General features: G+C 37.1%; 3 protein-coding genes across 11 annotated transcripts in view; 2 read left to right on the top strand and 1 right to left on the bottom strand.

Annotated features, from left to right (window-relative positions):
• Positions 1 to 27,417, bottom strand: part of LOC143906528 (uncharacterized) — a 46,740-nt gene that overhangs the window by 1,582 nt on the left and 17,741 nt on the right. The window contains exon 1 of one of the 4 annotated variants that reach the window (XR_013259553.1): positions 10,691 to 12,075. The exons of 1 other annotated variant lie outside the window; for it this stretch is intronic. The gene's annotated coding sequence lies outside the window, so the exon portion shown is untranslated. Of the gene's footprint in view, positions 1 to 684; positions 815 to 864; positions 973 to 10,690; positions 12,076 to 27,417 lie in introns of those variants that run through there. 2 more of the 4 variants (XR_013259554.1, XR_013259552.1) reach the window with 2 other exon arrangements.
• Positions 934 to 9,981, top strand: LOC143906527 (alpha-tocopherol transfer protein-like). Of its 2 annotated transcripts, XM_077422673.1 has the most exons (8): positions 934 to 1,071; positions 3,032 to 3,179; positions 4,298 to 4,537; positions 5,850 to 6,009; positions 6,148 to 6,328; positions 7,021 to 7,206; positions 7,288 to 7,393; positions 7,626 to 9,981. In XM_077422673.1, the coding sequence occupies exons 3-8, from the start codon at positions 4,399 to 4,401 to the stop codon at positions 7,787 to 7,789; spliced, it is 936 nt and encodes a 311-aa protein (XP_077278799.1). In that variant the 5' UTR covers positions 934 to 1,071; positions 3,032 to 3,179; positions 4,298 to 4,398; the 3' UTR covers positions 7,790 to 9,981. The 2 variants fall into 2 exon arrangements, with proteins under 2 accessions (XP_077278799.1, XP_077278800.1); XM_077422674.1 differs by lacking the exon at positions 3,032 to 3,179 and having other exon boundaries at positions 948 to 1,071.
• Positions 12,340 to 27,417, top strand: part of Rhobtb (Rho-related BTB domain containing) — a 28,521-nt gene continuing 13,443 nt past the window's right edge. For 2 of the 5 annotated variants that reach the window (XM_077422668.1, XM_077422672.1), the window contains exons 1-2: positions 12,340 to 12,478; positions 26,855 to 27,229. In XM_077422668.1, coding sequence (XP_077278794.1) covers positions 27,050 to 27,229 — 180 coding nt within the window. In that variant the 5' untranslated portion in view covers positions 12,340 to 12,478; positions 26,855 to 27,049. Of the gene's footprint in view, positions 12,479 to 15,691; positions 16,083 to 16,107; positions 17,046 to 26,854; positions 27,230 to 27,417 lie in introns of those variants that run through there. The other 3 variants (XM_077422671.1, XM_077422670.1, XM_077422669.1) reach the window with 3 other exon arrangements.

Below are 27,417 nucleotides of genomic sequence, written 5' to 3'. Positions count from 1 at the left end.
GTTAATTACAAGCTATATTAAATTGAAAAGTTTAGAAACACGATACAAATAAACAACTATAAGTTCGGTTCATCTTATTAGCTAGTTATAAAGCGGAAAGTTATAATAATTGCATTTGAACAACTCCTCTCAAACTCTTCTTTCTCATTGTCAGTCAATAAATTGCTTTTACGATCTAGATTCTACGACCTCTGTTCTGTGTGTGTTAGACTAATAATATTGGTTATATATATTTAATGTTAGGCATGTGGACAAAGAGTTAGAAGCTAAAACTGACAGACAAGGCTAAGAACAGACTTTGAGAAATTTGATTAATTACTCAGCTAGCTAATTTAATTAATTAAAAAATTATATTAATTAGATTTATCATATTATTATATTTATTAATTACAAAATTAAAGAAATGATATAAATCTTTAAAATCAAGTTTAATTGCATAAACAAAGTTTGACCTTAAAGTATACAATATTTGAATAATATTTGAATGTTTGCTAAAAATACGGTTCAGTATCACAAGTTATCTTGTTAAATAAATTGTTTAAATGTATTAAATTCTGTATATTAAACTTAATATACAAAACACTTAATAAAATTAAAGTTTTATCTGGCAAAGAAAAAAATTTTTCCACAGATCATTCATTTGTTGCAGTGAATGTTTTCCAAGTGTTTTTCAAAATTTATTACCTTCACGCGAGATCAATGATCGTAACCGACACTCATCCTCGTAAACCAGTCACGTCAGCGAAGTTTCGTTACAAAAACGTCGAGACAGACAATTCTACACTCTCTACTTAAGTTCACGCACGTGTTGGGCGTCATAGGCCTGTGTACGTGAACATTCTTCTTATGTGGCGCGTTACATACGTGTATAATGGCCGAATGGTGGGGAACTCGATGTACTACCGGCGCGAGGAAGAGAGGAATCGTTTTGCTTCGAGCAGATAGAAATCCTGAGCGACAGGGACCGCGGAAAGTACTCCTTCACTCATCGAGCTAGGCTCCATAGTGCAACGTGCGCGATTTTCACGTCAAGCCTGTGTGATCTTTCGTCATTATATTGTGAGGGAACAAGTAAGTGTCGCAATATCCGAGATCAATCATCGGAACGTCCTTTCTTTCAATTTTTAAATAATTACATATCGCAAAACACACAAATTGCTTTAAATTAAAATTGCATATTTATGAAATTCGCGAAATTGCTTCTTTATTTGTAAAATTTTTGACAAGATCGGAATCTATTTTTTTTTTTAACAATTTTATTTATTAGTTTTGACAAATTATATTTACAGATAATAAGTAAGTGAAAATATGACGTACATGATACTATAATACAATCAAACTAAGGAAAAACGCTGTTAAGGAAAAAAAAGGCCAAGACTAAATCTTGGTTGGCAAACCACGCGCTGTTACTTACAAACTTAAAACGCAGTTTCAACCAAAACAAGAACAAAACAATTACAAAATTAAATTGATAATCAATTTAATTATAGTAACACATCTTTATATAAAAAATTAGAAATACATAATACAAAAAATACAGGAGATATAGTGTATAGGATACGGAATATATAGAATATGTTGCGAAAAATACTAACATCGAGGCATATATATTTATATGCCTCGAGGTGATATATATAGATATTTATGATTTATCGCAGTATGTCCTACCGGTTTGCCTTAAAACGCGGTTCCTATACCGGTCTAACCGGTTAATAAATGGGGACCCGAATTTTAAGTCAGTAAGTAAGTCAGTGCGTGGTTTGTTAAGGCGAAAAATTGTACGTAAAGATTCACTAAAATAATATTATTATCAACCGAGATCCAGTCCCTGACGGTTTAACGGCGTTTTTCCTTAGTTTGGTTGTATATTTACAAAGTTTTAAATTTTTTATTTTTCATATTATTTTTATAAAATGTTTGTAAAATTCAATTTTTATTAAACAGACCTTAAAGACGTTTAATATTTAAAATGTAATTTTATTAGCTTTTTAATTAGGGAAGTTTGATTTCAGATTCATTAATGGAAGAAAATTGTACGAGCATTTTTCTTTTATTTTCATTTTCGTAGTTTTATTTTTGTAATTGTCTCTTCACGGAAAAAATTTTATATTAAATTTTACTATGCTGTCGCATCAACTGCGGACCATCAAGACGCCCAAGTTTAAATGCTATAATCTTATAATAAAATTACTATGTTCATAGCATTTAGCGCTACAATCATAGCATTATTATAGCATTGAATGCTATGATTGTAGCATTAAATGCTATAATATGGACATAGTAATTTTACTATAAGACTATAGCATTTAAACTTGGGCGTCTTGATGGTCCGCAGTTGGTGTGGCAGCATAGTAAAATTTAATATAAAATTTTCTCCGTGTTGTCTCTGACACAGTTATTTTTATATCAACCCACATTTACTTATTAATCTTTTCGGGACCATCTCTGATCAACTCTATCTTCTCCAACATAAAATTTAATTCCTCTCACGTATATTATCCACTCCATGATTTTCACGAGTTTATCAGCAGTATTACTTACAGTTGCACGTAATACGATTATATGGAAATTAGATGATATAAAGTTGCAACTCGAAGCTGCAAATAATTTAGAGTTTTAATTAGAAGTATTTTACAAGTTTTATATATTTTTATTTCAGCATCTTATAATTGTTACTATAATTTCCGTAAAGAAGATCATTTCTCAAGGCTAATTAATCGATCATGCTCATATTATCCTATCTTTTCGTCAGCAAAATTTGTAAAATAATAAAAAGTGTTGTTGGTTGTAACAGTTACAAATAAAGACATTTGCATTATCGTCTATGTTGCTCTTATACTCTTATAACATGCAAAGTGTAACAAATATTTAAATCAAAATTGCATTGAAAATTAAAAACTTAACTTAGTGTCAATTCAATTTTTTAATTTAATTTTAATTTAATTTTTCTTTTTATTGAAAGCGTGTAGAGTAAATATAGGTATATAGATTTGCATAAACAACGAAATTTCTGTCTTGCCCTTTTATGAAGGTTATTCACTTTTGCAACTTTGCGATAACAACGGAGAACTGTCGTGAGCTTATCGGTATTCAACGAACTGATCGGCTTTAAAAAACGGGTGCTAAAAATTTGGAAATAATTTGGAACGAGGTCGTCCGCGAGATCGAATTCCTGTCACGTAAGCATTCTCTTTCTTTACGTTTTTCTGACACGCCCGTGCGCGCGCGCGCGCGCGTGTGTGTGTGTGTGTGTGTATTCATTTCGATTACATCCTCATCTTTGTTTCTTAAGTACGTATTTTAAAGACGTAAACATCCTTTGTAGCATCGAGACCAGATAAAAAATTTTTCAAATAGCAAGTAAATTGATCTATGATAAACGATATAAAGGTCGCCCGTGGTCACACGTTGTATAATGAGCTTGGGTATGATTAATTGTGTGAACTATAAAAACGCGAGGGAATACTTGAATGTTAACTATTAATATTAGCATAAAAATGATAGAGAAACTGCAAATAATGTTTAAATTACACGCTTTCTGTGTGTGTGTTCTGTTTAACATACTTCAAAGTTCTTTGAAGTCTATGTTATAAACTCCGTTCATCAGATGGTATTCGGAATTTGTGGCCAAATATTTGTTCGCTAAAATGAGAAAATTAAACTGCGAAGACGTATGACCTAGTGCCATCTTTACCTGTCCTGATAGGAAAAAGTACGAAAGTAAACGACAGATGCAATCTCGCAAATATATTGATGACGAAAGACATTATGTGTGTGTGTTTTTTAAGTAAAACTTAAGTGTAAAAAGTTGCAACACAGCGGCAAATCCATTATTTTAGTGTTTTATATCTGCAAATTCTGCTAAAGTGTTTAAAAAATTACGCTAACTCAGTTCCTAATTATAAAATAATGAATAATATAACAAATAGGGAATAGTGAGAGAGACAATCGGAGCCACGAGCGGTAATTATTGCGCAATCAAAATATAGTCAATAAGATAAAATATATTAGTCAATACATATTCGGACGTTTTGACACTGTATATTAATTTTGTTTACACGCTGAAGATGACACAAAAAAAGTTTCGAAACGCCCGAGTACGTATTGACTAATATATTTTATCTTATTGACCATATTTTGATTGCGCAATAATTACCGCGCGTGGCTCCGATTGCCTCTCTCACTATTTCAAATTTGATTTATTCAGAAAAGCCTATACTTAGTTTATTATGAATAATATAATACAATAATATAATAATAATAATATAAAAATAAAATATATGTTATTTCATTGCAGTAACATACAATTGAAATTATTTTTCTCTTGCACCAAATCTTGCAATCCTCACATCGTGTGACTAGACAACAATATCGATTTTGTAGCTGTCTCAGAAAATCATGACGTTATTACCGCCAACGCCGGCGCAACAGAAACGTATAGACAAGGAACTTCCACCTGACCCGGAAGTGAGAAAACAAGATATCAGAACGCTTCGAGAATGGCTCTCGAAACAGCCGCATTTGCCGAATCACATAGGTTCGTTTGCAAATTGTTCTAATCACATTGAGGACAATAACATGCGATTTTATTACTATACAAGTATAGCTTTAAATAATTATAATATGCAAAATATTGAAAAATATCTTAACTCTAAATATTTGAACTAACAAGGAAACGAACCCCAAGTATTCCTCCTTCCTATTTCGATGCGCTTCGGATGTATGTTGTAGTATAGTTTAAAATGAGAAAAACGTATATTTTTATAAATGGTTTTATGCACCTTAAGAAGGTAAGACATACTTTTGAAAAATTAATTTATGCTTCTAAACATATAATAACGAAATAATAGGAGAGATATATAATATAAAAATTATGTTCAAAAATAATTGAGACAATATCTAAACAAAATTTAAACAAAACTTTTATGGTATCAAAAATGCTTACCATTATTTTTTGAAAATTTTGATATATTTTTGTAATTAAATTAAAGCTTATTTGAAGACAAATTTAACCAAATTTAAGACAATATAACAAAATTATTTTCCAAAAATACATTTTTAAAAAATAAATTATAAAAGTTTCTATATACATATGGTATTTGTAACCGTCTTATCCACTTATTATTTGCTCACAACAGCTTTTCTTTTGTTTTTATAACCAAACTTAATTTAGTCAAGGTTTATTCAAAAGAATAAAAAAATTGATTAGAATATAATGGAGCATTATTAATAGCATTTATATAACATTAATCAATGCATTGACGCAAAAGCATAATCTTACTTAATCTGGTTTTTTCACGTTATAAGATGAGTATCGTTATGAAATTGTTTGCGTTGAAAATTCAGTGCAGAGCTTTCCAACAATTATTGTTTATTACAAATTAATATAAAGTATATGTATCTTAAAATTTTGTCTATTATTGCTTTATATTATTTGTACTTTGTACATATTTTTACTTTTACTTTGTCTTTTTATGTCAACGAAATTCTTGTATATATATCTATAAATTTTACTTTTTTATTACAAAACCTATATATAAAAAACAAATTTTGATATTTTACATATCCAAAGCTTGCAAATCAAATAACAAACGGAAAAAATCATTGGATCCATTTCCTTGTAAACTAAACTTTTCTCTCATATTTTGCAAGATTTTAACTAAAAAATTATGATAAGAATTGAAGATATTTATTAAAAAGTGAGAAAAATAAAATACCTCACAGCAGTATCAAAGTTAAGTAAAATTAAATCAAGTTATATGTAAAGAAAACATGTATCCAACGAAAAACGTGTGAAATTTTGCATAAAGGAAAATGTGATCTTTACACACATCTTTTGTTTATTGCAGACGATGCCAAACTGGAGAGGTTTCTTTTCAATTGCAAAAACAGTATCGAGAAATGTAAATTAATCTTGGAAAGATACTACACCGTCCGAACGTCCTTGCCGGAATTTTTCGCCGCTCGAGACCCACTGTCTCAAGACATTCAAGAAAGCTTCAATACCATGTAAATAAATCTTTGTTCGCAATCTTAAATAGACAAAAAAAAGAAAATTAAAGTAGCTAATGATTTTAGGACAAATCAAAAAATCCCAATTAAATTTACTATTGCATGTGTTACTATATAAACAAATATTTTCGTTAGTGAATGCGTTGTTTTGCCGTCATTAACCGAGGAAGGATACCGTGTCACCATCTTCCGATTACGTAATCCCGACATGGAGAAGTTCTCGGTACAAGCGATAGTCAGACGCGTTTTAATGCAACTTGATATTCGTTTGCTGGAGGAAGTCTGCTTGTCCAATATTTTCGTTTTAGATCTCGAGGTATGACACTGAGGCTGAGTTTCCACTGAGCGCGTCACGCGTCACGTCGTCACAAGTTAACCAATCAAAACATCCCATTTCATTACATTCTTGTGACGGGATCAAAATGGGATGTTTTGATTGGTTCAACTCGGACGACGCGACGCGTGACGCGCTCAGTGGAGACTCAGCCTGACGTTATTGCCTTCATTTCAATGTTTTTTTATTGTACTTTAATGTTTTATTATTGTCCTTATATTAAAATCATAATTATTAATACCTACATTTACATGAGACAACATCTTGAGAACTTTTTGGCATTACTCTCGATTCTGACGTTTAAATTTCGTAAACAAATATAAAAAACTCATTGTTTTAATACGGTAATTGCATTTTTTTACGATATGACAAACTTATATGCTGATACTTTAAGGAAGATATATACATGAGTGAGTTGAGTATAAAGTTAAGCATTGAGTGCACTCTTATCTAATAGTTACGCTGCTGTTACTTCAAAAATAGATGAGATTGTGCGTAGCTTTATTAATAAAGTCTAGTAAGTGAAAATTAAAAAAAAAAGTATAAAGGTACTGTAAAATCACGAAAGAAAATATTTTATTTTATTTTATACTCCCTCTTGCTTTTAAATTGTTCACCAATGATCAATATTAAAATCTTGCGTCGTTTATTTAAAAAGAAATTTGTTCTTTTAGAACTTTAGTATGTCGCACATTGCAAAATTCATTCCAACGCAATCTATCGTGAGGCGCGCAATGTTGGCAGTGCAAGATAGTATGCCTTACCGATTGGCTGGCGTTTACTTTCTTCACGCACCGTCGTTCATCTCTAATTCAATAAACATATTTTATCCACTTTTGAAAGAAAAGTTGACTAAGAAGGTAAGGCCAAAGGCCTTAAATAAAATAACCACTAAATAAGTCGAAAATACACACAGAAATATATTTCTTATCTTTTTGCAGTTTTATATTTTTAATGGTGGCGGGGAAGAATTACATGCTCACATAAACAAGGATATACTTCCTAACGAATGGGGTGGTAAAGCAGGCACTTTTCAAGAATTAAATGGTAAATATATAATTTTTTTATCTTATATTTTAGATAACATTGATATATTCGTCACGCTTATAAAAGCGTTTCTACTTTATAAATATTTATAAATAGAATATTTATTAATTGATCTTTTGTAATATATAATTATATACAATTATATGTATAGATAAAAAAAAATTACGAGAATAATTTTAATAGATAATTTAATCTCTATTATATTACGTATCTCTCTTTTACATATACATAGCTGCGTGGCAGGAAAAAATTGAAAAGAATAGAGATTGGTTTTTACTGGATGAAAAGCTGAGTCGCACGAACGAGAAGGCACGTTCATTGGAATCGAAAGCATCCTGTGTTATGATGGAATTCGAAGGAATTCAAGGTTCATTTCGAAAATTGAATATAGATTAACGATAATCTCTATTATAGAAATTATATATATTCCTTCACTAGAGTACCTAAACGAAAATGTTTGTTAATCCATAACTTCTTAATTCGATTAAAATTACAAATTATGATTATCATATAACGGAACAAAGATGTAAAATTGCATATAATTATACGATAATGGATTTATTCTTATAAGCGGTAATGGATTTATATTTAAAAAAATAAAGTTTGATACATCGTAGAACTAAATGGTTCTTGGAAAATAATAAAATAAAAAGATAATTTGTTTATTTAAAAACATAAAAAACTAATCTTTTATATATATTTAAGAACAATATATTTATGTATTTAGAAAGAAGATTTATAACGTTTTATTAAATTATCAGGTTTTGTGTTCTGAGTTAATTGTTTTTACATTAATTCATTATCCGATGAACGAAAAAGCTTCTGTTCTCTTTATTTCATGATATTAGTCTCAAGATAGCGCTACTTCTATGATTATCGTTTTTAGACGCGTATTTCACAGTAAATTTCAGATAAATATTAAATATTTTTCTAAACTTTAATAAAAATTTATATTTATTAAGTAATGTAAAATACATAGAAATATGTGTCTTTACTTTATACTTTATATATATGTTTTTTATTGTACGTTTAAAAATATATTTAAAATGTGATATATATATATATAAAACTGATTAAATTTTAAATAAATATTTTGCGTTGTTAGAAGATTATTTATTAAAAAGAATGTAAAACGTCAATAAATTACTATATTTTAAAGCAATTTTAGTTTGTCACATACATTGTGTTACGAGAAAAAAATAGTATATAGTATTTCCATAAACGTGGAACAAGGAGATTATGTAATTATATGTAAAGACTATAATTGTTGCATTATCGAGTAGAACATATAAAAAAATTGCGCCATAATTTGCATGACCCAAATATGGTTATCGATGTAATAGTGGGCGTCTAATCGCCTTGTACTGGGTTAAATCAATTTATTCCTTGCCAATTTATTTTATGCAACGTAACAAAGATTATAAAATGCATTTATGTCTTTCATAATCGACTGTGAATTATCTTACTTTCATACACATATATTCAACGGTATATTAACATAAAATGATATAAACATATTATGCGTATTTCGACGCAACAGATTTATTTCGAGTTATTGCATCAGTAAGGGAGATCGGGACGAAACCGTCATTTATTTTTTCGGTGCCGATTTTTAACAACACAAAACAAATAATTTCAGTAAAATGTGGTATACCGTTGTAAAGAGTGAACCCTTGTCTAACAAAATTTATACGGACATTTTTGGTCGCTTTGTTCAACTGGTATAGAGTGAAAACGACAAAGGTGCAAAAATTGAAATGTCAAAATTGCCGGGGCAGAGTCGTCACTCTATTCTCGGACTGAATTTTAAATAAAAATTCATAATTCTGATCATGAAAAATAATAAGATACATTTTATTAATTATTTTTTAATAGGAAAATGGGAACATTAATTAAAAACACGATGGCGAAAAATAATTACAAGAAAAGCGCACACACTTATGCGCCCTACGCTCGCACGTATCTCGTCAGCTCTATTCTGTCATCTCTGAGCACACGCAGCACATATTATCCAAGTCCTTGCCGGAATACGACCACTGCTGTTTCTTCGACTTTGATTTTCGCCGGAAGCCTCCATGATATGGCTTGGTGACGACTTCGCCCCAAACACATGTTTCAAGTTTGATCGCTCATAAAATATTAGAAATCAATGAAAATAAAAAAAAACCACTAGATTCGTGTTCAGCATGCATCACTCTTTAGAATCACTTACTTTGAGATTCGGAGGCACAATAATATTTAAGATATTACAAATTTTCGACGCGCAAAAAATTTTACTTTCGACCTCCGAAAAGACGTTTGCCTCGATGAGAATCACAACATGGCACATAATCTCATTAACTCCGTTGGTCACATGGACACCATAAGTCGCGTTTACAGTATTAATGCCGAGTTCACACAACATACAGATTCGCGAGATAATTGCAATGACGACTCCGCCCCGGTGACGATTTCGCCCCGGTCTCCCCTATATATATAATTTAGAAAAGACAAAAAATGCGATTATTATATCATATTTATCAGTAAGAGGACTCCATCCATAATATCAATTTACTATTTATGATCTGATACTATTTATAACTTTTCAGCTGCAATCAGGAAATAATGAAAAAAATTTATATATATTCCAATATACGTCACATTTTTAAAAGTTGTTTTAATCAGTGAGCAGTTAAACTTACAAGCTGTTGCATTTTGGCATCAACTTGTTCGTTTAACTTTTATTTCTTTAATCTTGTTTATTAATTCTCTCCCAAATGCAAATAAACAGTTTCAAAAAAATGATCTTTTCTCCTTCATTTGCGTTTGCTGGATAATAAAATTTCTCGAATGGACATTAAACAAATAAAAACACAGTGCAATAATTTTATTTTAATCTGAATAAAATGTAAATTTATTTTAATCTTGATTATGAAATTTTATGAGAAATTTAGCTGATTAGATACTTGTAACAAAGGCAAAAAAAATACATAGATTCAAAGTTAAAAAATAATACAGACGTTTGAAATATCACTTGCTTCTATACACTCAATGTCTCTTAATTAATCTTCTAGACTTATACTCTTGTCAGTTATCGACTTTGTATCTAATATAGTAACACCTACTTGTTAAAGAAAATATGAAAACAGCATTTTCATGTGTTGTAAAAATAATCCCCGAAAGAGATGACTATTATTAATGTTTCTTCAGATAGTATCAAATAGAAATGCAAATTTTTCAAGTAGTGGAAAAAGAAATCTTCGTACAAATTACAGGGCGAAATATCGCCGCGAGTCTAAACGTCTGAAATTAACTTACGACCGCCGCAATGCACAACGTTGTCTTCTTTCGTCCTCGCTTAACTAACTTAATAAGCTAATGATGCTGGCGGCCTAATGCATCGAATAATGCCTCTGTTGAATCTACTTTGATTCATGCCGAATGAGGCGTTAGAAACATTTGTTTGTCGCTATTGTTAAGGAGCATAAATCGCGAGACGTGTCTGACGTACGAGTACATCCAACTTTTTCCACACTGATGCTCGTCATTTTGAACAGTTTTGTTTTCTTCATTTCGTTCGCGTGCCTCAGGAATGTAACATTCGAGGTCAGTTTAGAGCACAATGGAGATAGTCCGAGGAATGCGCGAGGTGCACGCATACCTGCATCGTTTTCGCGCTCCATTGTTGATTTTGTCTTTTGTTTAACCACTTGGCGCCTGTTGCGAGCCTCTTCCCGTCTATCCTTTATCTCTCGATCTCACCACAAAGCGCGCAAAGTGCGCATTAAAGTGTGTTATCAGATATAATTCTCAAGGCGATTTCGCAAAAGTCTTATTTATGCTTTATTAGCCGCTTTATTCCGCCGTATCGTTACGTCACGGAACGATGCATCATTCATTGTTCGTAATGGGACTGATAACGGCGCGCAATGACAAATAATTATTCCGTGTACAGCCCAAGTTTTGATTCGCCTCGCGCGTGCTCTGCATATCTGAAGAATCTTAAACAACGCAATAAAGGCTGCTCAAGTTGCCTCGCACATAAATAAAACACACACACACAGGCGAGTGTTTATTGCGCGTGGAAGCTGCTTTCGCAGAGATGAAATATACGTGTATATGTATACGATACGGGCGATTCCGATTTCGCTTCGCGCAATCGCATCAATTGTGAAGAACGCGCAGCAGATAAACAAGTCAATTTTTTCATATTACGAACTACGCAATACCCGTTTTTACTAATTATACGCATTAATAGCCGCGCGTCACCATATTGGATACCAATGAAGCGCGCTGCCTAGTCATAAATCGTTGTCGCTCAGATCGGAAAATTGTTTAGCTTGCATCGTATAAATATCCACGTGTTGTTTACATTGCATTATATAAGCGTCCGAGTGCTCAATCGATACTATTTCCTCTCTCCCTCCTCCACCACCCTTCAATTTATTCCTAATTTCAACAATTTTCGCGAAAATAGAAAACGTAAACAATACAGTTATTTCGCTGTATAAATGAAGGATTCAAAATATGTGTCAAAAACATGCACTCAATTTTAAAATGTTAATGTATTCATCGAACGGGGTAATATATTTACAGAAAACGCAATGTTACACCGGATAGAATAATTTTGTCAGCTATACTTTGACAGATAGATAGACAATATTATTTGCTGATTCCAGTGGAGGATCGAAAATAGCGCTCGTAACAATCTCCCAAGATCTCCTTCCATTGACTTCAAGGTAAGCTGCGTGGCAGAACTGTTAGTTCCGTGAACGAATACATCGGTTATCGTCAGGTATCATCGTCGTGTACATATAACGCCGCGACGCGACGTGCGTCGCACGCACACGTCCGTGGATTACTTATCAATGGGGGCCGCATGTTTGTCTTGTTTGGTCGCAAGTCAACGCATTAATGCGCTCTGCGTATAAGACGGCGCTTTCCCGTGTCGCGATTTCAGTTGCGGCCGAACAGAGCCGGCCGAAGGAATTTCACGTGGCCGACTTGGCGCGAGGAGCTGACCACACACGCGCTGACTAAGTACGTGGGAGGACGCACGTTGCTGCATTTGATTGCCCCGAAGCGTGTTTTTCTCGCTGCTTATTGGTACGTGCAAGCAAGAGACACGCGATCGCCATTACGCGTGTTTGAGTAATTTCGCGTATTAGACTTCCTGCCGGTATTCGAGGCCTCCGCGTCGCGTTACATAAGTATATCGTTGCCACGTACGCGCCGAAAGTCGGTTCAATTAATTAATCTGTTAAATACTGTCGGTGAATGCACCGTGCATTCGCGATGCGCTGTCGCGGAGCCATCAATTTCGCGAGCGATGATCGTCTCTGCCGCGGTTTTCGTGGGAAACGCGTATGAAATTTGTTCGGTACAGTAAGATTCAGTTTTCTTCAAAGATAAATCGAAATTTGATGATTTCGCAGACGATCTAAGGATATGTTATATGAAGAATATATATCACATGTAGTTGAAAATAAATGAAGAAGGCTTGTCATTATAGCTGTCTTCAGTTACCGTGTGCTTGGTTTTCTTTTAAGTATAATTTATCATTCTACTTAAAGATAACAGATAATAGACTTAAATGACACAGTTTATAAATTAAAAAAACAGCAATTTGATTTAAAAAACATATATCTTAATTTATATTGGAGAAATGAAGAAAATATGTATCAATAACGATTATATAAGATCGATGAAAACATAATTTATATTAGAGGCATTTAGTTTAATATAATTTTAGATCTCGAACGAACACCGCTTGAAAACACGGTAACTGATTTTTATTACGGCAATCGAAGATATGATAAGTTTACGACCGTTAAATTGCAACCGTTGATTCGCATCGATATAGCTTGATGATTATTCAACGCGATCCGCGATTCGCCTTTATTCGAGCGCGATCGAACGTGCGCGTGTCAACGGTGATGCACGTGATCGCAATTGCAGTTGATCTCGTCCGCGTCGAACAAACATTGGTTTCCTCGCAATCAGTCGGAGTTTGCGGATTGCGAAGTTTAACGCGGCGTGGCGGCGCGCTTTTGCGCGTCTCCGTTGTATTGCTGAAACCCCATAAAAGCCTCTTCTATTGTCTCGCTATTACATTCGCGAACGTGACCGTTGTAACAATTAACAGACGGTGGATGGTGGTGGGTCGCGCACACAGTCACATCCCTGCCGCAAAGCGCGGCGCGGTAGGGTGGATTGATTTTTCGCCCCCTGACGTCATGACGGATCCAGCATGCGCGTGGTAGTCAAATACGGTGGCGATATCGGTACCGATGCACAATGCCTATCAAATGAGGGATAAAGTTTGTTATTCCACTAGTTACGACGCATTTGATTGCTCATTAGCAGCAAATTATCTTTACCATTGAAAGGAATTTTGCTGGTCTTATAATACAATATATTAATTTATCATTATCATAATAATATATTATCAATAATTCATTATTTAAAAAAATTAATGAGAAAATTTTTGTTTATTTAATATACGTATATGTAATGATATGTATATGTTTGTATATATTATATATGTATATTTAAAAACTCAATTTTATATATAATATACAGTATATATATATTTAAATAAAATTCAGCTTTAAACATTATTTTTTTGCTATTAGCGTAAGTATAAATATTGTACAACTAATATTTATATCTCAATCAGAATTAAATTAATCTTTTAATATTGTACGGATCATATATATATTCCTAATTAATAACCGGATACCCGTTTAATTTTAGCTTATTAAAGTTTAAGACCGCAGAAGAAAATATTGATTGATTATATGGTGGAGAATAAGTCAGCTTATTGCTCTATTCGGGCTTGATGAGGCTGATCGGAGTTCCATTCAGAAAATTCCATTGACGATGATCAAACCCTTTAAGTGTTGCTAACAGCTATTGACACTGACCAGTAAAGATATAAGATGGCTATACCAGGGTGGGAGGGTAAGGTCTGACGTACGTAGAATACATATTATAGCGGAACAAATAGTGTTTTAATAAGAGCGCGCTCGTAAGTACCTCTCTTTTTCGCATCAAAAAGAAATATAATAATAAGTCTGTCATTACGCAGCACCATCAAAATCTTGAAAATCTAGAGTCCTATATAGATAATCAGAGAGGCAACATTGACGATTATAGCGATCTATCGCAACCTATCGCGATTATCCGCCATATGTTGCTTCTGTTATGAGTAAAAAAAGTTGAAGGAAGAAGGTTAAATTGTAAGAACAAGGGGAGAAAAGTAAGTGTTTCCTAAATAAAATTACTAATAGATATTTTCCTATTGTTGTTTTCACCGATAAATTACCATCAACGTTATTGTACAAATGCGCATTATACATATTGCGCCACTGATTGCTAATACAATGTAGTAGGGAAACAAATAAATGGCGTTATGATCATGTGATTTAGGCAGCTGATCAGACTATACCCCTAAATGTTGCCTCTCTGATTATCTAAGACTCTATCAAAATCGAATATCCAATTATTGTGTAACTTCCCCTAAACGGGGAATTGCGACCACTTTCTAGAAGAATTTGCTAGACAAATATTGATCTCAATATTGATCTTCTTCATTTCTCTTGCTTCTTCACTCGTCTAAAGCCTTCGGAAGCAAAACGATAGATATCTTCACTACTCAAATGCGAACGACGGTTTCTTGATGTATTCATACTCTTCGGCAATTCTTGTCGTTGCAATCATGAATAAAGTTTTGATTAAATCAGATGATAATCTCGAAGAAGAAGAAGTGGCAACTGTGTGTGGAAAATTAGAGTCCAAATACTTTCTTCCAATTATCGCAAACGCAATCGTAAACTAAGCTTCGTAGGTCGTTCGAGAAATACCGTGGAGAAATATCGCGTCGTTGTGCTAGGTGATTTCAGGCGAGAATCTCTTTAAAGACGGTATTTCCCCGAGGAGAGAGACTCACCTACACGAGAGAGATCGGTGTGTGAGCGTATCGTTGTGTCTCACAAGGGAAAGGCATCGTCGAAGGGACGAGTGTCGGGTGGCGAGACGCGTTTATATATAAAATAACATCAAGATCACGTCGGTCGTCGGTGGGCGGATAGGAATAGGGAGGTGAAGGCGAACGAGGGAGAAGGTGGATATCACGGGGTGGCTGTGGTTCGGATGTGCGGGGGAACGTCGGGGTCACGGTAGGTTCATTCAGCGATGTGCAGTTGGCCGGGTGCTGTCTGACTCGTCTCATCAGCCGCCGTCGCGTTCTTTCTCTCTCTCTCTCTCTCTCTCTCTCTCTCTCTCTCTCTCCTCTCATCTTTCTCTTTATGTGGTCGTTCCCTCTCTAGGCTTCATCCGCCGGCGCGTTAGAACCGTTCTCCCTACCCTTATCCTTATCCTACCCCCAACCCGTTGTATGTACATAACGGTTTTCACCGTCGTCAACGGCCACCGGGGCAGCACCGAGCGAACGTCCGTCGACGACGGCGCGATCGCGATTTTTCCTTTGTCTCTCCTCCGCCGCCGGTTTCGCGGCTGCTCGCGACGGTCGCGGCGGCGTATAAGTACCGCGCACGGTACACGTGCGTCGACATGACGGCAGCAGCGCGACGTCCGATCGTCCACGTCGTCCACCTGCCCACCGAGCCTTGGCTGCAACGCGCGGTGGCGGCAGTGTCAGCCTCGGCGGCGGTGACTTCGATCGGCCGACGGCTCTCGTAAAGCGGAGGTGGGTCAATTCGAGCTCCCGCGCGCTCGAGCGATCAGTCGTTGACAGGTGGTGCGCAGTTCTACTTGGCACACATACGCTCGAACGCGCGGATTCTCCAATGTCTACGTGTCTCCTCCGCGTGCAGGAGAGATCCGTGCGCGTGGATTCGCGAAACGTTAATCGGCGCCCTCGTGAATTATCCGCCCGAGGGCAAGGCGGGGAGAGAGAGAAACGAATTGACCGAGAGAGACCCCGAGGGAGAGGGTAGAGAATCGTAGAGGGGTGGTGGATGCGCGAGGAGGCGCGTTCGCGAGTATAAAGAAACGTCAGATCTTGGAAAACGGGGGGATCTCCGATCGCGTGTCGGCGCGACCGTTCTCTCGGAGAAGCTTCACACATCGTGATTAATAATAACAACTTGCCGTCGCGATCGTACGGAGAACGTTGAAGAACGCGTCCTCCGCGACCGTCGCGTCGCCGCCAAGAAAGGTATAGAGCCGTTTGTGAGATCGAATTTCTTCGCACGATCGAGGTACACGATCGTTAATCCGGGCGGGCAGAAGGTATATATCCGATGGAGCGCGGTTTCGGTCCGAGGAGAGAGCGCACGGGACGTATTCCTTCCTTCCTCGCCTCGGTGGAATGCCCCTCCTCGAACGCCCGCCCTGTCAGGACGTCAGCTGGAACTTGCGTGGAACGTCCTGGTTGCGCGATGTGCCGCCGCTGCAGCCTTCTAGAGTTCTAGTCCGTCGCCGCGCTCCGACCGACGACGGCGGCCGTAGACGGGAGGCACGGTGGAGCGGCGATCGTTAGACTTTTACTCCGTCACACCGCTTACACCGCGATTCGCGACGTGGTGCAATCCGCGCTCGCCTACTCTACGCGGAGGGAACCCCGGCCCTTGCACCGCCCCGGCACGGATAAGGGAGACATCCGTTCGAGTACGCCTCATCGTCAACCAGGCGGGAGAGCTGCACGCGGGTAATTTCTCTCTCTCTCTCTCTCTCTCTCTCTCTCTCTCTCTCTCTCTCTCTCTCTCTCTCTCTTTCTCCGCACTTCTCTCTCCTCGCGGCTATACGCATTCAATTATATATACACATGTGCAGTGTATATATATTCCACATATATATTCTATGCTCTCTATTCGCGCGAGAGAACGTGTTTCCTTGCCAAACTCGTCGCGCGTATTCGCGTAGCATTCATAAGCCAAAATGTAGCTATCATCGAAAGAAAAAAGAGAGCAAGAGAAAGAGAGAGAGCTTATAAACTAGCTTGCATTACGCGATTCTTGCAATTTTCTCGATGTCATCTCGCAGAGGATCATAAGTGTGTTACGTTGCAGGAGAAACATCGAGAAGACGCTTGCAAATTGATCACGCTTAGATCCATAGTGCTCCGGCAGAACGACGAAGTCGCGATCAACGTCGTTGTACTTATATATCCGTTCCAGCAATTCGCGCGGCACTTGCAACTCGCAACGTTGAAAATTTGCGAAAAATATTCGTTCTCTCGAATCTCCCTCTCTCTCTCTCTCTCGCGATGCTCGCATCCAGCACTTCTCTCAGCGAGACGCTGGCCCATATAGCACGCGTGTCTAAAAGATGTCGTAAAGATGTCTTTTAGACACGTGTGTCTAAAAGATGTCTAAAAGATGTCTTTACGACGTCTTTTAGACATACGTGATGTCTGGGTGATATTCGGGACGAAAAACGATCGCGACGGAGTGGCCGAACGACGCGTCGCCGTGCTTGGCGTCGGTGCGCGTTACACGCGTCGCGCGTGGTCGTTGACTATTATTTCCACCTATTTATCTCTGACTCGTCTCTTTCTCTCTCTTCGGCTATCTGTCCATCTCGCTTTTAACTTATATAAGAGCTAGAGCACTGTCTGCAATGTGCGAGAGTGCGAACGCGTCCCCGGTCTCCGGCCGCGATGCAGAGGCGAGCCTCGAACTCGCGGCGCCCCCGGCAATCTCGCGATCGTTAACGTTGCCAGGAATGTTAGAGGATCGCGGCGTTATAATGTTGCGGCTGCAATTAATTTAGCGCGTGTACATCACGCGCGCACCCGCAACACGTGCCACGCGCAACGTATAACGTGTTATCGTTACATACATTATGTACGTTCAAATCATCCGATTGGATGATTCACTGTCCCTAATTTGTTATTGCGAGCAGCCAATATATATATATATATATATTTCCTTCTCGTCGTAACAATCATGTTATTACTCCAACAACCTTATTGTACTACCTGCCTTCCCTCGTTGCCGCGATCATTTCCCCAAACGGCGCAATCTCCTCGTAATCGGCCTCGCCGTTCGCGGCGATGCGTGATAAAAAACGATTACGCCTCTCGAGTGACCCGTCTGCGTGGACGCGCGGCGTACCAATGGAGATTGGAACTCGACCGTCGACCTGCAGGCTGTATAGGCTACAGCCGCGGGCCGCGGCATAGTTGAAAATTGATTTATGCCCTCTCTCTAACATTGTACGAGACGCTCCGTATCGCTCGGCGCGTTGCCGCATACTTACTCGCGATCATTTGCCGTAAAGGCCATTGCACGTAACAAAGTTTTAGTCATAATCGTAAGGCCGTAAGAAAATAGACCAATCACAGTCGATTATTCTCCTTGAGCTCGAAGAATAATCGAGTGTGCGTGGTCTATTTTCTTACGACCTTACAATTATGACTAATACTTTGTTACGTGCAATGGCCTTACGACCGCCGCCGATTGTTGCGTGCATCGCGATTTAAGGTAGTCGTCTCGTCAGGGCATGTATTAGATAAAGTTTTCGATTTTGGATTTTATATCAAATTATATGATCAACTTTGCAGTCGATTTTTTCCGTGGCTCCTTACCGACTATTTACTCTCGAAAATCGATCTCGAAAATCACAACGTTTGAATTACTTCATACAGACGGCACGAAAAAGAAGGCTCTTTCACGGTTTCAATCACATATTTTCGCATTTTTCGATTAGATGAAGTGAGAAAAAACATTGTTTTTGTACATTAGATTTCGAAGAATCCGATGCAACCATAAAATATATAGTTTACCGGAGATTTCGCTGCTAATTTTCTAATTTATTTTAGTGAAAATGCGGTAATCGAGCAGACATTTTTTGGTCGAGGTGAAGTTGGGAAGACTTGGCAACGCCGCTGGCTAATCACTGTAGTTGCAGGTTATGAGGCTCGTCTTTCTTAGCCGACGTGGATAGTGATTGACACCCCTGTCATGCGTTTTGAAACCCTTTCTCAGTAATTGTCAAAATTCAATAAAAAAGGAGATGTAACCTCACTTGTAACCTTTCTCGACGACTCGCGTGATCAGCTGATCAAAACGGAGTCAAATGAGAAAAATCACATAATTTGGAAAAAGTAACGTACTTTGTCACGTATGAAATTTTACACCATACGTCATAAAATTATTTTTTCCTTAGCAGAAATTGCCTGAAATATACTTCTGAACGTGAAAACCTACAAACAGTCACATGACTAGCACGTAGCGAGACGCCTACCTTAAGCGGCGCGTGCCAATGCCGTTTCGCGAAACTTTGCGAGCCTAGGCCTAGGTATAATAGGTATGTGTCTGTTTTTTTTTATTGCTGAATTGGCTGCACAAGTTCAGAGTTTATCTTTTTCCTTTTAATGTGGAGTGATGCAGCCAGTTCAGCAATAGATAACAGACCCTATATCGCCTGCGTCTCGGAAGGAACACAGAGACAGTTCTTCCCGATATCGACGATGCGATATTGGTGTGACGTAGCATGGATAAGGACGTCGGAAACGTGATACAAGCGTCGCCACGCGACATGCCCATAAAGCGCGATCGACAGGTATGCACGTGACACGCGACACGCGACGGCACGATTTCCGGAGTAACGCGACGCCGCGGCGCGCCGTCGCGTCGCGTCGCGCCGAGCAGAGAAGCCGCTCGCGGGTCCACTGTCGCAGTTCTGCGATTAGCCGCTGAAAGAGGTCGGCAATAAGAACACCGTTTACCTAATTAACACGGCCGACGGACGGACGCGGGCTCGGCCGTTGCGCGGCTCGTTGACCCCGCGTGCCATTCTTGGACTTGGACCGTACGTCCTTCGGGCGGATTGATTTACGCGCCGCTCGATGGAGCGACGCGGCACAACGACGCGACAGTTCGGCAAACGGAGAAGGCGAGTAAAAAAAAAAAAAGCAGCGAGATGTGAGGCGCGAACGAGGGAGAATGGAAGAAAGCGGAGGCTGTAGGATGTAGTGCACCGACCCGAGCTACCCGCCTACTCGATTTTTCCCATTATACTTGGCCGACGCGACGGCGGTGACCCGGGGTCCTCTTCTACTCGCCCGCCGCGCGGCTGACCTCCCCGCGACCCGTTCTGCAATGCGTCAGCAACGGCTTCTACCGCCGCCGCTGGCGCGCGGTATCTACCAGTATATATACGCTCCCGCACACGTTCTACATCCGTTCTCCGCTCCTCTCCTCTCGCGGCTAGCCGACTACAATGCGGGTACGTTGAGCGTCATATATGCCGTCGGTCGACGTTCACCGAATCGCGTTTTCTATAAAGCCATTTCCAGAAGGAACGCGCACCTATAGTTACCGCAATTCGTAAAAGCGTCTGCGGCGAAAAAAGATAGGAGGCAAACTTGCGGGTGCTGGGCAATAATTAACGCGGCGATTAAAATTTTACACATTTTACCACAAGCTAATTAACGGCTATTGATAAACGTTGACATGTTCGATATTTAACATCAAGCGACGAAAGCAACGGTAATTGCACTGGAAATTATATTAATGAATTAAATGAAGGAAATTATTAACACGATTAGGGGATCCATTCGGAAGCGGCTTGGAAATCACGAACCCGTGGAATTTGCTATTCGTTGCGGAATCTACGAAAATATACTCGCCGACGCTGTTAGGATTTGACTATTTAAAGCGGACTAATAGTCGTTTCTGCTATGTATATCGATGACGTCAGGACGATATTTCTCTGACTAAATACGTTCTTGTAAATGCACATATATAGGACAGTGAAACAGAAACTAAAATCAATTTAAAACCTTGGAAATAGCTTGTCTGGCGCGTCATTGATTAAAGTTTCAGAATGTGTAAAAACAGTTTAATCATATTGAGTAATCAGCCATATGTTATATGTCGCACTGATTGCGCTGCATTAATTTGTCTGTGTTCTACAACGAAAGGCAACGAATAAATATCTCACAAAATATTTTTTTATATCGTAAAACTTTATCTTTAACTGTGTTAAATAATTTTACTTAACTCTGCATATTTTTAAAAGCGGATTTCCGTAATTTTTCTCACTTCTGAAATAATTGGTATAATTATACCAACTATCTCATCACTTTAATAGCACAATAGTATCATTTCCGCATGGAAAGCAATCATTATGCTTCTTTCGATTAATAAAGTACAGCAGCAAATTTACGACTAAATTACGACGATAAAAATCATGAAATTCTAATGTTTTTAATTCTTTCAAACTAGTTCAGAAAGATGCAGCAAAATGGGAAACTTGCTCGAATATCACGTAGCTTTTAAGTATCACATATCGATTGCATATTTTCTTAGTAAATTGCTGAGATGGTATTTTACGATATCAACCAATTGCGAATGAAATATTATTAGCTATTACCGAATCCATAATACAATACTATTGATTTTAGCAACAACGGGTGCGATATTTGATTGGACATAAAACTTATTATAATTTACGTTCTTGAAAATACAAACAGAGGGAGATATACAATTTATAATTAATTTTAAGAAAAATGTAGCATTTGTGATCTCTTAGATGTTTAAATTCGTTACTAAATCTTTATTTTTTTTTTTATTGCAGTTGAGTTTGCTTTAATTTGTTTTTGCTTCAAACGAATCGTTTTAGTCGGAGCGGTCGGAGCCTTTTGCAGATTTGGACAAAATGTTCATTATAATGTCCGTTTATTTAATGTCCGTCGCAATTGGTGCGTAACCTAACAGATAGTGAAAACAACTTAACGTCATATTAGTAAAGATCGATAAGCCTTGCTAAAGTTGATAAGGACTTTTTTTTGTTGCCTATTCTAACTGATGAAAACTGTCCGCTTTATTAGCTTATGATTTATCATACACGTAAAAACTATATTGTACGCGTGGTTTACTCCATATTGCTTGAAACACGATTGTACTAATTTGAATTTATATGTGTACATAATACTATGTTCACAAGCGTTAAGAAGCTGTAAAATATTTGCGAGATGACGGAAAGCCTTGCGTTTAAAAAGTTCAAAAGGAGTCAGCGTATATATAGCATATATGTCACTCTTAGCATATACATACATGCAAACTGTTCTCGATACGTTTGGCAATTTAAAAAAATTAAAGTCGGTTTTAAATTGAAGATTGGCTATTCACGACTCATAATGGATCAAAAGAACTGCGCTATCTATATAGCACATGGGCGATGATTGCCGCATAATATCTTAGCCTCGCTAGCAATTTGAACCGAGATACAGTTCTCGGATTACGGCGGATTACACGAAATTAGAGTAATAATAATACCGATGAAGAAAAACTCTGTTTGAGGTGGGGATCCGCGAAAATATCGGCGCTCGCCGCGCAAGCGATATTACGCGAGATCGTTCATCTATTATATTTACCGATACGGCGCCGTTAACGTTCAATTAGGACACACGATAAGGGAAATGATTACATTTGTAGATTATATGATATCTAAAAATACGAGGTCAGATTGACACGCGAAGGGCCAGATTGCAACTAATTATCCACCACCCTAGCCGAATCAATAATTTTATATACGTTTTATCGATGCGATCACTCGGACGCGCGGAACGGGGGGCGGATATATACATATTCCATTTCCAATTCATTTTTATAATCACGATTTGCTGAATGAACGGAGAGAGCGGACACTTGCCATAAATTCCATTTCATGAAAGTAGGTCTCGTCCAAAGACACTTCCCGGAAAACGTCAGCGAAACAGGCGGGACTATTGAACGACACGAGGCTTTCGAGTTTCGCATCGTGACTCAGTGAATATTACGTTTTGCGTATCTCGAGTATACATAGTTGTCACCTGGTATTATCGACACGTTTCCTCTAGGCGTGCAATATATTATCGTAACACAAGCGGATATTATAACATTATACCCGTCGCATGCAGCGAGAGCGTCGCCTTGGGGATGTATTTGACATGAAAGTCGCGGGTAACTAATTCTCTCTCTCTCTCTCTCTCTCTCTCTCTCTCTCTCTCTTTCTCTCTCTCTCTCTCTCTCTCTCTCTCTCTCTCTCTCTTTCTCTCTCTCTTTCCTTACTATGTAGCTTTTACTCATTCCGCTTGAGATTAAATCTACAGCTGTGGCTAATCGAACGGATTACAGATTGTCGGCGACGACAAGTAAAATTAAATTTACCTTCAATTATTTACAGTCAAGCGTGAATTATATTTGCTATAGCTATGATTATAGCTTCACAATATTTGCAATTTTAGAAAATAGCAATATATTTTTATAGACTATAAAACTCGGGTTTTTACTCCTCTTCGGAGAAAAATATTGTGACAGAGTCTGAATTTACTTTACTTAGAGAGTTATGCTCTCTCTAAATTTGAGTTTTTACAGCAAGAATGTATATAAAATCTAATTGCGAATTTAGTCTAGATTTATCGAACATATTTATATGATATAGAATTTTCTGAAGAATAAAGATAAAATTAAATTTATTGATAATTGAGTTGACACATTCTTTAATATCGGGGAAATCGAACGACATTTAATATTAAGTTCAGACATAGGTTAACCTAAAATGAATAATTAAGTTAATGAATATTTAAGTGATATACGTATATAACACTGTCTGTGAAATCTTCCAAGCATCTTATTCAGATATGCTGCAGCGTGTTTCGAGTTCATCCATACCTAGACAGCACGCATGTCTAGAAGACATCTTAGAGGCATCTTTACAACATCTTTTAGACATGCGTGCTATCTGGGGTATAAGATCTATAAAATCGAATGTAACGGTAAACAGACAATTTCTTTTGTACGGAAACTAGAGCTGCGAAGGAAAAGCCGACGAGATGTTGAATGCCATGGAAATTCATAGAAGGAGGTTTATAGCGTGCGGCCGGCGAGAATGAAGTTCATCGAGCGGCGAGAATTTTGAGAATGAATTAGTCAGATGGGTGATATATATGTATATATATATATATATATATATATATATATATATATTTATATATCTACGCGTTCGTTCAGGGTTAAAGCAATATGAAAATCGAGGCTGAGATCTCGCGAAGCTATGGTTCTAAAAATATAGAAGAAAACCCTTTTTCTAGGGTCAAATCATACTCGCTTGTAATATATACACAGGCACACACACAATGGACACGAGTACGTATTAGGAGTGACTAAACGTTTCAGATTTTTATTCTCTCTCGTGCCTAATATACACCTACCAATACGTTCAACTATATATGAATATGTTTTTTATGCGAATACGTTCATCTTCGTAATTTGTCAAATTATCGTTTTAGTTTGATGTGATGGATGATGGTATCTACGGTCATAGATTATTTTCGGCACGAATATAATTTTTCTCCCCACTTTCCGCATCTTCGATTGTTCCGAAGATGTGATCGAAGAGGTTAAGCTAGAGGGGAATTAGTTTTCGGTCACGAGTTTTGTGTGCTCCGATTAATCGAATGTTATTGAGATAATTTACTTACATTGACTACTTTCCATGCAAATTGATTTAAATTAAATTCTACTGATAATAATTACGATTTATTATGTCTATGCAAGTAGTTTATATGTATCGCCAAAAGTTAAATACCTTGCGCCAAGGCTACACTGCTTACACTGTTAAATTCGTAGTTAAATTAGACTCAATTTGAGTAATTTTTAACCATTCCTAGGTCGCCACTGCTCCTACTCAATTTAACTAAATCAATAAAGTTAAAATAATACTGTTTTGTGTTAAAATAATGACTTTTGACACACATGGTAGTTAAAAATAACAAAATGTTATCTAACTCATAGTATTGGTTTAAATTTCATTCTTTAATATTTAACACAGTGTAAATTACTAAATAATTCACATAAAAAACGCAGTAGAATATAATTCAATATAATATGTACATTGATATACTTAAACTTACTACATTAGCGAGAAAAAAAGCAACGGATTATAATCGAAAGCACAACTGTAAGTGCTGGTCTACAACCTTGCTTTAAAGAATATTTAAGCTCTAAGCCGTAAGAAATTGACCAATCACAATGGAATGTGAGAAGAATACTCGATTGTGATTGGTCAATTTCTTACGGCTTAGAGCTTAAATACCCTTTAAAGCAAGGTTGTAGACCAGCACTAATATCTACATCTATTCTTGTGCTAAGGCTAAAGCGGGGAATACGGACTTTTGCATAACACATAATGCGTAAGCATAAGAAAATTGTTTGGTCTATTTCCTTATGCACATGCATATGGGCCAATCAATTCCTAGGTAGCACATATTAGTTTCATATACGTTTTTTGAACTTATACATATATAGTTTCATAACCGTAAAAAACCATTAAGAAATTTGAACAAAAATGTCTTTGAAACCATGATTTAAGAAACGTATTTTTTACGTTTCTACAGTTAACAAAAATATACCTATTTGTTTTTTCTTTCAAAATTATAATTTACTTTATCTATATGGCTTCAAGAGCCTTTTTTGAAACATTCAAATTTATATTGCACTAATTATTATTGCACAAAATAAATCATTTTATCCATGCACATATATCTACTTATTTACTTAAAGAAATTCCTGAACTGGTGCACATTCGTGCAATAAGTTAAGGTGAAACAAAATATACTTGTCTCACTCTAACTTAATTGCATTACTGATGTGTGCACCAGTTCAGGAAGTTCTTCAAAACGGAACACACGTATAAATGTTCTTTCAATGGCTAAGTTCAGCAGAACGTTTATTTTGCAACTGTTGGAAGTTTTCTAAAGCTCAGATTTGTCCGATGACAAATAGATTAAGACCGGTAGGACAAAATTAATTTAGGTAAATAAGTGGATATATGTGCATGGATAAAATAATTTATTTTGTGCAATAATAATTAGTGCAATATAAATTTGAATGTTTCAAAAAAAAAGGCTATTAAAGCTATTATATATATAGACCAGTTCAGGAATTTCTTCGAAAAAGAATAGACGTCATAGATGGTATCACATGCATAAAAAGATTCTAGAACATTATTCTCATGCATATATGTCTCAAAGACGTCATAAACACGTTAAAAAGACGTGAAAAGTAGAAATTTTAAATGTCTTAATCATTAAAACAAAATCGTTTCTATAATAGTTTTTTAAACGTTATTTTATCGGAAAAGAAACGTTCCATCGCGAACGTTTTTCGAATGGACATTTTTATTCATGAGAAACGTTTCTAGAAATCGGTTATAAAACGTTTCGGAAAAACGCTTATAAAACATTTCTGAAACGTGTATATGTGCTACCTAGGTTTTCTTACGCTTACTCATTATGCGTTATACAAAAGTCTGTGCTTTCCGCTCAAGTGTCCACCTAAAAGCTTTATTGTCATGATTTCGCTTTCGAGGAACAAGCGATGGTTCTAATGGTTCTCGATACGATTATGTTATAGAATTCTGACATTATCGAGAGTTGCATTCTCGAAAGTGGAAGAAAGGTGTCAACCTGGATAACCATCGCGTCCGTCGCGCATGGCACTGACGCATATCGTTTCCGTGTTTCAGTTTTAGCGCATATCTTATTATCAACGGCAAGGTCGAGGACGTCGCGTTCCAGTCCGGTTATCGGATGTGGTGCACGCATTTGGCCGCTACGGAAACGACAGCGGTAGCATCATCTGTGTCGGAGACAGCGGTCGAGAACTCGAGCGATCTGGCAGGTGAGAGGGTATATTGCATGAGTAGGGGAGACTGCCGGTGATGGACAATGAGCAGCCGCACCAGGAACTGGTCAAGTGCGTGGTCGTGGGTGACACGGCAGTCGGAAAGACCAGACTGATCTGCGCCAGGGCCTGCAACAAGCACGTGTCACTGTCACAGCTCCTGACTACTCATGTGCCCACGGTCTGGGCTATCGATCAATATCGGATCTACAAGGATGTGAGTCCGCCTACGTCTAATTACGGTTCCTTCTGCGCTCGTTGCTCCTTTCACTTAAAGACATATGTTTCATGTAATCATTGATCAAATTTAATTCGAAATATGAGTAATGATCAGTAATAATAAATAATAAGAGAAATTTGATTGAGTAATAAATAATATTATATTACACATAATTTATGTAATAT

The sequence above is a fragment of the Temnothorax americanus genome, unplaced genomic scaffold (assembly GCF_048541705.1).
Source record: "Temnothorax americanus isolate GAGA-0224 unplaced genomic scaffold, ASM4854170v1 Scaffold72, whole genome shotgun sequence".
Lineage (NCBI taxonomy): Eukaryota > Metazoa > Arthropoda > Insecta > Hymenoptera > Formicidae > Temnothorax > Temnothorax americanus.
Note: the sequence above shows the minus strand (reverse complement) of the source record. Positions and strands in the feature narration are given on the sequence as shown.